The 11,746-nt window shown below is 35.7% G+C and overlaps 1 protein-coding gene across 1 annotated transcript in view; it reads right to left on the bottom strand.

Annotated features, from left to right (window-relative positions):
* Window positions 1–3,565: 3,565 nt before the first annotated feature.
* LOC113827900 (sialate:O-sulfotransferase 1) overlaps window positions 3,566–11,746 on the bottom strand; it is an 8,580-nt gene continuing 399 nt past the window's right edge. Inside the window, exons 2-9 of the mRNA XM_070131098.1 lie at window positions 11,331–11,476; window positions 10,951–11,044; window positions 10,434–10,582; window positions 6,974–7,094; window positions 6,512–6,600; window positions 6,183–6,226; window positions 4,181–4,363; window positions 3,566–3,775 (exon numbers count right to left, since the gene is read on the bottom strand). Coding sequence (XP_069987199.1) covers window positions 3,668–3,775; window positions 4,181–4,363; window positions 6,183–6,226; window positions 6,512–6,600; window positions 6,974–7,094; window positions 10,434–10,582; window positions 10,951–11,044; window positions 11,331–11,476 — 934 coding nt within the window. The 3' untranslated portion in view covers window positions 3,566–3,667. The remainder of the gene's footprint in view (window positions 3,776–4,180; window positions 4,364–6,182; window positions 6,227–6,511; window positions 6,601–6,973; window positions 7,095–10,433; window positions 10,583–10,950; window positions 11,045–11,330; window positions 11,477–11,746) is intronic.

Genomic DNA, 11,746 nt, shown 5'->3' with positions numbered 1-11,746 from the left:
ACTTACCTATCTCTGTTTATATATCTGTATGTTTGTCTATTTATATATCAGTCTATCTCTATCTATCTATCAACCTGTATATCTATATGTATATCTATCTCTGTATATATACATATCTCTGTGTATCTGCATGTCTGTCTATCTATATATCTATATATCTGAATGTCTCTATTTATCTATCCATCTATCTCTATTCATCTATCTGTATAACTACATGTATATCTATCTGAATATATATGTATCTCTGTCTATCTATTTGCCTATCTACATTTCTCTCTCATTTGTGTGACGATGGTAACGCTAGTCATAACAGTATCACCCCCTAATGAAAATAATACTGATATATATAGAAGTGATTATGAAATAAGTATAAAAAGAGACGGGGAAGACTTAAGAAGACCAGGAAATACAAGCACATTCTCGAGGGGAAAATAGTTTATAAACTAACGGGAACCCAAAAGATATTTGGCACCAGACTTCACGCGTCAATATTAAAACTAGCGAGATATTAAATTATCAAACATGGATGTAAAATTCTTTCGGCAAGAAGTTTTGCACTGTCGCTCATCCTCGAACTTTTCGATTTACTTCCGAGTCAAACGTTTAAAGATTCATAAACTTTCGTTTTGTCTCTTAACATCTTGGTGTGCTTTCCGAGGCATATGCATATGTACGCATGCATGCATACATACTTTACATACATACAGTACACACACACACACGCATAACTATATATCTATATATCTATATATATAAACATATACATATATACATATAGATTCATATATGTATATACACACAGACGCATGCACACAGACATACACACGTACACATATATACGCACGCATATATATTCATATTTCTTTCTCTCTCTGTCTATCTATCTATCTATCTATCCATCTCTATCTCTATCGATCTCGCTCTATCTATCTCTATCGTACTTTATCTCTCTCTTTTTATCTATCTATCTCTATCGCACTTTATCTCTCTCTCTCTATCTATCTATCTCTATCGCACTCTATCTCTCTCTCTCTCTCTCATATATGCATATACACATGTATATACAGTATATATATATATATATATATATATATATATATATATATATATATATATATATATATATATATATATATATATATATATATATATATATATATATATATATATATATATATATATATATATATATATATATATATATATATATATATATATATATATATATATATATATATATATATACACAAATATACACACACACACACACACACACATGTGTGTGTGTGTGTATGCGTATACAGTAAATGTTATATATTTACATCTCGCTCTCTCTCTCTGTCTCTCTCTCTCTCTCTCTCTCTCTCTCTCTCTCTCTCTCTCTCTCTCTCTCTCTCTCTCTCTCTATATATATATATATATATATATATATATATATATATATATATATATATATATATACATATATATATATATACATATACACATATTTAGTGTATATACATATATACATATATATATATATATACATATATATATATATATATATATATATATATATATATATATATATATATATATATACATATATACACACACACAAACATACATACATACATACATACATATACATCTATGTATATATATATATATATATATATATATATATATATATATATATACATACATAAATATATATGTATGATATATGTATATGTATGATATATATATATATATATATATATATATATATATATATATATATATATTCATATTTATATATATATATATATATATATACATACATACATATATATATATATATATATATATATATATATATATATATATATATATATATATATATATATATATATATATATATATATATATGTATGTATATACAAACGTATATGCATGTATATCTATATATCTATCTATATCAATATGTATATATGTGTGTGTGTGTGTGGTTTAAACTTAACGGCATTTCCTGTTTTTTTTTATTAATCAATTGATTAATTACACCATCTATTTTTTGCGAATCATGTTTGCTTCATAACAGCAAGGGAAAGCGAGTCACAGGGGAATGAGAGCTTTGAACGTAAACACCAAAAATTATACTTGACAAGTGGTAACAATAATGAACAGGAAACTTTTAGTTCTATTTGTAACCAAAATTTATTCAATACAATATGATATACTCCGATCACATTTATGACACATATATAAATGCACAAATGTAATAATAAAACACATACAGAATAATGTACAAGAATTATGAACAATAATTGATTTGATTATTTAAATCGGCGGCCAATGATTACAAAAATCGTTTCATGGAACAGCTCCTCCATTACGCAGATTTTTTTAAAATATTATTTCTTTACATTTTACCATTGCAGGCTGCGTCTGAAGATGCAATATGCACTTTAATTATGCACTTTAAATGTAAGTGTACCCTATTCTTACTCGCTCGAGTCTTCTTTGGTTATTTAATGGGTAACTATTAAATTTATAAAGAAAGACATTGCATGAACTTTGTGCCCTGCTGGTTAATTGCTATTAATAGTACTTCGTTTCAAAATATGTTTTGCTTATACAATTATACGTGCAAATGACAATTAGAGAATAACAGTTTAAAAAGTTGATCCATGAAGCAGAAAACGGGGAAAATAGCGTTATATTTAAAAGGGGAAAATATAGTAGTGTATTAGATGCGAATTACTACACTTATTGTTTGTTAAGCATTTGCAGGTGGTTTAGGTACGCATACCTTTCGCTTCTTTCCGTTTTTAGAAAGACATTTGGTTCCAAAAGCAATACTGCAAATTTTACTAAATATTGCTACAACTACTATTAAATATCTTTAAGTTTTGCCTATGCCAGACATTTTTCTTTTGCAGTATTTTGAACATTTAATGCATTGATTTCGGTATATTTGTGGCGCTTACAAAACATATGGGGGTCATGCCAACTACACTTCCACTGACATCGCAGTGCACCTCTTTCTGCCTCTGTCTCTCCTTTTCTCTTTCTCTCGCTCTCTCTCTCTCTCTCTGCAATATTTCTGGATCACTGTGGATGTACTGGATGCTTGATAAATCGATCGCAAAAATATAAATATAAATATAAAACAGTGCATGTGATACATTTTTTTTGCTTTGTGTCTATAACTGTCGTATAAAGAAACACTTGAGAACATTTTTCCTCATGTTAAGAGTTAACATGTAGAGGGCTACGTGATGTCTGCATTAGTGAACACAGATGAATGTTGGAACGAAAATTATAAGGAAACATGATGAATATGTCCGCAGAGTGACACGTATAGACACACACACACACACATGTATGTATGTGTGTCTGTGTGTGTGTGTGTGTGTGTGTGTGTGTGTGTGTGTGTGTGTGTATATATGTATATATATATATATATATATATATATATATATATATATATATATATATATATATATATATATATATATATATATATGTACATACACACACATACGTACACACACACACACACACACACACACACACACACACACACACATACATCCACACATACATCCACACATACATACACACACACGCACACACACACACACACACATATATATACACATACATATGTGTATGTGTGTGTTTTTGAGTGTGCGCAAATTTAGTCATAAGCAGGCAGTGGAGGGAAGTTTCTTTCGCGAAGTAGTTCAGAAACTTCAGCCACAGCTTTCGCCAGCGCCAGTTTCTGCTCGGGTGTGTATGGGTCAACCTGCAAGAAAAGGGATATTCGATATGAAAATGGTTAATAATCCCTCCATGATCTTTTCCTTTCTCTCTTTCAAGCACAGACACATACACACAACCACACACACGCGCTCAAATTCTTACTCACTTTTGCTCACTCTTTCTCCAACACTTTAGATTAAATAAAGTACATGGAAACCAATTACATGATATCTTAGTACAGTGTCTTGGTCAAAATGAGAGAGAGAGAGAGAGGGGGGGAGGGAGAGAGGGGGAAGGAGGGAGAGAGGGAGAAGGAGGGAGAGAGGGAGAAGGAGAGAGACAGGGAAAGGAAAGAGAGAGGGAGAAGGAGAGAGAAAGAGAGATAGATAGATAGAAAGAGAGGGGGGGGGAGAAAGAGAGACAGACAGACAGATAGAGCGAAAACGACCTGTCTCTGCAGCCCCAGCGCAGGCCCCTCTGAGTACCGTCGGAGGCACTCGAGGCGCCCTTCGTCCGCCGGAACGCCCAGGAACGCCAGCGCCCTCCGCACCTGCGCGATCGGGTCCTTCTTCAGCTCCTCGTAAGGGATCACCAGCAGCCTCCTAGAGTGCAAGAGCCGATCCTTCGCCAGCTGCGGAGTCCGTTTTAAAAAGAGGATGACTGAGTACTGAGTTATTTATGTTCTTAATTAAACTGGTAGATTACATGTAAATAGCTTTGGTAAAGTAGGTTCGAAATTACCCGTTAAATCAATTTTGGATTAATGCGATGATCAACGTCACTGCTCAGAATATATTCTAATGCTTAGGTGTTAGTATTCATGAGTTATAGACATTTATTAGCATTATCGTGCTGATATCAGCTGAATTAATACTTAAAACATAATTTGCCTTCTATATCTATAGCTATATTCATCTTTCTATCTGTATACATACATATATGTATGCACACACGTGTGTGTGTGTGTGCGTATGCGTGCGTGCGTGCGTGCGTGCGCGCGCGCGCGTGTGTGTGTGTTTGTTTGTTTGTGAGTGTGTGTGTGTGTGTGTGTGCGTATGTGTGTGTGTGTTTGTGTGTGTGTTTGTGTGTGTGTGTGTGTGTGTGTGTGTGTGTGTGTGTGTGTGTGTGTGTGTGTGTGTGTGTGTGTGTGTGTGTGTATATATATATATATATATATATATATATATATATATATATATATATATATAGAGAGAGAGAGAGAGAGAGAGAGAGAGAGAGAGAGAGAGAGAGAGGGAGGGGGAGAAAGAGAAAGAGAGAGAACGAGAGAGAGAGAGCGAGAAAGACAGAAAGAGAGAGAGAGAGGAGGAGCATTTCAAAGCCTTAAGGCTTTTTAAGCAGGGAAAGTTCTTGCTTAAAATCTCAAGAATTTTGCTTGCTTTCTCAAGCGACCCCCGTAGATGGCTAGAATTGCGCTTGCTAAGTCAAGCGGTGTACTGTCACCATGGCAACAGCGTCCCTTGCGTACAGTTCTGGCTACAGTCCTTCAAATGCGGGCGTTGGCCAAGAACACCGCTTAATATTTTATCAGAAAAATAATTTTTTACGGTATCTGATACTATATTTCCCATAAAATTATATTCAAAGAAATTGAAGTTAACTGAAAAGGAAATGAGATAATGGAGATTGTGGGAATTAATTGTTTTTTTGTTGTTTTTTTTTGCTTATAAATCATAAATCATTACAAGACGAACAATTTATCTCACGTTTAAACTCGTCGTCTCTCTCAATCGAGAATATATCTACTATTCTATGAAATAGAGAATCTTTCAAGTGAAAAAAGTCTGATAAATTCTAGCAACATTCTTCTGTTGATATTGTATTCGGTGACTATTATTTTCAACATAAATTTGTATATATGGGAGTGGGTAGGCCTATATTTTAATTCAGTGATGTTCATTTATTTTGATAGCGCGTCAGAGTGTAAGGGTTACCCATCGGAAGTGTGTGTCACTGTTTTAAAGGCACCTCATATGTATATAGGAAAAAATATTGCGCTTTGTTAAGATGTTAGGGTAAATCTATTAACTTTTCTGTCATCTTGATGAGGCGCTAGCTTGTCAGCTGTTTTGAAATGCGCGCTCAAACTGTTACCAAACACCAGTGAAATAAACTCCACCCTCGACTTATGCATAAGTTATCTTTCTCTGAGATCGTTGGTGGCAATACTTGTCTATTGCTCTTAAAACCCGAGTATATATATGTTGTGTATTATTTTCACATTTCTATGATCGCCAAGGCATGTTATGATTTGCACTTTATAGAAAGGCACTTCCACATGTCTGGCATCACTGATCAAGGTTTCCTGCCGATCCAAGCGTTTTAAGCAGGGAACGGGACAGTTCTTGGCTCATCGGCAAGAATTCCTGCCCAAGCGTTCCCCTGCTAAAAACGCTTTTAGTTAAGAAGCAAATTGCCTGTAGTACTCTCACCTTTGTCCATCTCTGAAGCTGACGGTCAAAGTGCCTGTTGAAGTCTGGAAAAAATGTCATGGAAGTCAATGCAGCTGTTAGTTTATTTGCTACGAATGATCATTGCTGTTGTTCTCGTTATCACTGTTACCATTATCATCGGTATTATCATTATCATTACAATTATCATTATATTAGTATAATCTTTGTTATTACCATTATCTATATAGCTTTTCTTTTCTTTTTATCTTGTGATTATTGTTACCATCATAATTTATAGATGCTATTATTATCATCATTAACCAACAATAATAAACGCAACATTCAAATATATTTACGACTTCACTCACTTTCTGTAAAGTACGAGTCATAGGTTACGTTCCTTAGCCTCTTCACAGTTCCTTTCCCCATCATAAAATTGTAGTAAGAAATTATAGATCTGCAAAAGAAACATTTTTTCTAATCAAACATCCTTGGAAAAATCAGATAAGCTTATAAAGATATAACACGCTTTTAAGAATCAAACTTGCTAATAAATAGATGAATCAATAGATATATAAATAGATTAAACATGCTTAGAAAAATCAAACATGCTTAATCTCAAGGCGCGTGTGAAAAGAGGCGAATGGAGTCCACAGATTTTAACCAGCGTGTGAGGTTTAGTACAACTGTTAGAAGTTACACGGAAAACATTTCGAAAACATGCACTGAAGGTCTAATTCCCTGATTAATGAAGAAAGGAATCTCTCCTCCACCTTATGAATCACACCAATTAAGAACACTGAATTGTGAATGATATAAATGTTTCCTACTTGGCTGGATTCCTCAGTAGTAATATAACAGGGACGTTGTCTGGGACTCTTTGTCTCGTGTTGAAATGGATCTTCACGAGTATTACTTTCCCTTTCAGCTTCCCCATGTTGCTCCTCATGCCTGAAAAGAGAAGGGCGATTTGTGGAAAAAAACGCCAAGTACCAAAGGCATACAGGTGATTATATGAGTCTCTATAAGCTGTCTGAGTAATAGCATAAGGTATGGAAACTATGCGTACGTGTGTGTGTATCAGAACACGTATAAGGAATATTTCGGTGAATTTCCACCGGCTTTCCTTCCTCTCAATGAAAGAGCATTTTTGTGGCTTTTGGTGTATTTTGCTGTTGCTGCTTTTTGAGAGGAGTATTGCACATATTCATACGTGTTAAGTAATCCTGTTAATGCTAATGTATTCACAGACTTAATTATGCAATTACCTTTCTTATCTTTCATTTTGCTCCAGAGAAAAATAAGTAATCCTAATTTCGTACTTGCATGTGTGCACGGGTCTTTTTTCGTCCTTCTCCATGTGACCGTGACAGAGGAAAACTGCGTAAACTATATAAGTACTATGTATATATAAATATCAAGTACCAATTACCAAAGCTTCTATATGTATCTGTATCAGTATCAATATCTATGCTTACATTTATATCTGCATTTACTTCTACATCTACATTTATATATATAAATTTATATATATATATGTATACATATGTATATATATATATATATATATATATATATATATATATATATATATATATGTATATGTATATGTATACATATGTATATATATATATATATATATATATATATATATATATATATATATATATATATATATATATATATATATATATATATATATATATGTATATATATATGTATACATATGTATATATATATATATATATATATATATATATATATATATATATATATATATATATACCTATATCTATCTATAGAAGAATATATCATATATAACTTGTTAACTTCATATCTGCTTTTGTATTGCTCACCAATGACTTCTTTATTAGTGTCGTATTATGTACTGACATTGGCTGTCACGGTTTGGAAATATTTCTCATTGTATTTCAAGATTATGATTAAGATTAAGTTATGGTAGACACGTATATATTTACTTTATCTATTGTCCGCTGTAGTTTTTTTTTTTTTTTTTTACCCACATCCCTTGCTCGTTGTTGTAATGGGGGAGGGAGGGCGGGGGTGGGGTGTGGGGGGGGGGGCTTGGGAAACGTAGACTGAGGCCCAATGGGGGATCACCCCTATCTTGGACCTCAGCCTTCGCCTCAACTAATTTTGCATGTTTTTTTTTTCCTTCTCCTCCTTTTCTTTTCCTTCACTTCTGTCCGTGTGTTAAAGTGCGAGAGCCGTGTTGAAAGAATACAATTCTGGCTTTGTATCAGTCCTGAACGGCGTTAGTACTTCGTTTGCTCTTCCCTCTGTGCCCTTTTCACTACCACAGTAACCTACACTACTCTACAACCTTCGTCCCAATCCTTAGCTAATTTGTATCCTTTTCACCCCAATCCCGTATCATAGTGCCGTATGACCTTTCCTCACCTGGGACTTCTCTCTCAAGCCTCACCCTCTCGCTAAATCTTGAATACGCCGCTAATGATCTTAAGATTTTCCCCGTTCTCTTTTTGGGTTTTAATTTTTTGTGTGAAATTGTATAAGCATTATACGTAAACAAGCCTGTATTCTTTGAGAGAGACACAGGAAGCAGAGCCTACTGGTGCCAATGGCCGGACACGGAGGCTTCTATTTGTTTATCTTGGTTTATTTATTGAGAATCAAATCCACTTCCAACTCCTAGACGATATTGTGGATACTGTGGATATTGTCATGAACTACAAAGACAAGGAACGTGAATGTTTTGTTTCCAAGTGAAAAATAACATTTTTTTGTACATTGTGGCGTTTAATTATATATATATATATATATATATATATATATATATATATATATATATATATATATATATATATATATATATATATATATATAGTCTCTATCTATCTAGCTATGTTTGTGCTTTCTTTCTCTCGCTCTCTAAACTGGCGCTCAAAAAGTGTAAAAGATACGAGGGACTTTCTCATCTTTACTTTGATTTTAAATAAACGTTTTTTTTTTTATACTCCAGATGCATGCACTGACTGCCAAGTGCACAAGTGTCAGCTGCAAATGCAATTGCTTAGTAATCTAGAGTGTTCAGGGGCATCGTTAAAAAGTCATTTAAATATCTCAAATATACATTTTTAAATCTTAAAGTCTTAGAGAGTCAAAACTGAGCTTTTTTTCGTCGCAGGTTTTAAAATGTCTTAAAATCGCCCGAGGCATAGCTTTGTTCGCGTAAATGTACATATACTCGTTACCAGCGGACGCTACGCGATTCACCCACTTGCGGATCTCTGCGCGGCTTAATCGGAAATCCTTTGTCAACATTAGACCCTGATTTTTGCCGATCGACGCGATCCTTTACTTATAGGCCGTGTGAAAAAAAAATCATTATGGCAGCAATTTATCCGAGAGGCTGAGTAAAAATCATGCCAGGGGAATTTCTGGTCTTAGTCACTTACACAAGACATTATGTGGAAGTGTGTATTTAGCGATTAGTGGTTCTAGGTCTTCAAAAGCAACTGGTTTGGGCCTTAAAAAGGTCTTAATTTTCTCCTGGTTATACCTGCAAGAACCCTGATCTATATTACATCAACAAATCCGCATGTAATGCACGTTTGAATAACACGTCTCTGATGCACTTATTGTTTGCAGAGCAACAAACATGGAAATCAAATATTAGCAGATCAGTTTGGGTATTTTCACACAATAAAGTATCGGCGACACATGCACTGGCATCGGTGTCGTATGAAGCCTACGAAGAATAGACGTATTGGAATCGCTTTTGCCGATTTTCAAGTATCGTTCCATCGACATCGCTTTAATCAGTTCCGTGTATCGATGTTCATCGCTATTAATACCGATTATTATCATTATTATTGGTATCATGTTTTTATAATGCTGAAATACTAATTGCAAAAGATATGAGAGAAACCGAAAATGAAAAAGGATAAACATGAAATAGATAGGACTAATAATTGACTTATTGGTGACTGAATACTAGTTGAGACATCTATGAGCAAGCACAATCAATAGACAAAAAAAAAAAAAAAAAAAAAAAAAAAAAAAAAAAACAGCGGATATGGCTCATCACAATACATAGTATATATTTTTTAAGTAATTAAATCTTTGAGGATGTATATATCCGATTTGTTAATTATGGTGTCCTTACCGACCCCAACGTAATGGTACAGTATCAATATTTACACCCAAGCGTTCAATACTGAACCACCTGAACAAAACGATACAGAAAATAATCATGAACACAAGCATTTTTCCCGTCTGACCACCCAACTACCCTGGGTCTCTTACCGAAGTGGATGAGGTTTTCGCCCGCATACACCGCCCCCGTGGCCACCCCCGTCGCCCCCTCCACCAGGTAGCGCGTCCAGGAGTTCCCGGACCGCGGGAAGGACACCAGGAAGGTCCTGCTCGCGCGATGGGCGAAGGAGACGTTGTGCCTGGAAGGATGAAGAACACGGGGGAGGGAAAGGAATGAAGGTGTATATTTAAACCTACATATGTGTGAGTGAGCTTGTGTGTGTGTGCGTGCGTGCGTGCGTGCGTGCGTGTGTGTGTGTGTGTGTGTGTGTGTGTGTGTGTGTGTGTGTGTGTGTGTGTTTGAGCTCTGGAAGACAAGGCACGGATGGTAGACGGAGACTGAAATGGAAGGACAAAAGAGAAGGAAATAGAGACAGCAGAGAGCCAAAGAGTAGCTGAAAGGATAAAAGAGCGAAAGAGCAGACAGATGGAAAAGGAAATAAAGCAAAGATCGAAGGAATAGACAGAGGGATGCCCAGGGGGTCGAGGAGGGCGGAGGGACACTCACATGGCGCAGGCAGGGTCGCTGGGCCACAGGGGGACGGTGGCCATGTCGTGGTCCAGCTCTGGCCATCGCGGCTCAGGCAGCGGCCTCGGCATCGCTGGGGAACAAAACGTTCGATGTTGATCGTTTGGCATTTCCGTTTGGGAGGAAAATGGTCTTAGCTTAATACCTTTTTCAGACTTTCCTCAACTTGAGAGTGGAAGCATTAGGTTGCTGGTGATTGACATCAACTCATACCTTTCCCTCGCAAGCGAAAAAGTGCAATCACTCGCGCATCTCAGTCACGCAGCCTTTCAAAAATGCAACGTCCGCGACATGCTCACGCCCAACGAAAAGTCCTCATCAACAGCATACATGTATACGTACAATTGCCACCTTCTTACTTTTCCAGTCGATGTCCGTCCGGTCCTCGCGGTCCTCGGCCACAGACGCACCCGCCGGAGGCACTTGCGGCTCTGGGTAGGAAGGGAGCAAAGTCAGAGCTGGAAGGAGGCGGGCGTGTCCTGAGTCCTGGATAACGCAGAGTATTCTGAAACGATCATTTTCTGAAATGAACTTCAGATGGGTGTCTTTATGAATAAGAGCAAATGTAGTGTTGGACTGCACCTTGTGCCGGATTGTAAAAATGTATGTTGTCAAGGTCAGAATATGTATAAAACTATTCTTCAAAAACTGATTTAAATCTGAGAAGTCAGCTTATGTAATTAGTTTGCTATGCATAACTCAATAATCAGTAATGCATTTGCACAGCGTTATCATGTCATCTTGCAATATCACCAATTTTCGCAGAAAGAAGTCA

The sequence above is a fragment of the Penaeus vannamei genome, chromosome 1, assembly GCF_042767895.1.
Source record: "Penaeus vannamei isolate JL-2024 chromosome 1, ASM4276789v1, whole genome shotgun sequence".
In the NCBI taxonomy this organism is placed as follows: domain Eukaryota; kingdom Metazoa; phylum Arthropoda; class Malacostraca; order Decapoda; family Penaeidae; genus Penaeus; species Penaeus vannamei.
Note: the sequence above shows the minus strand (reverse complement) of the source record. Positions and strands in the feature narration are given on the sequence as shown.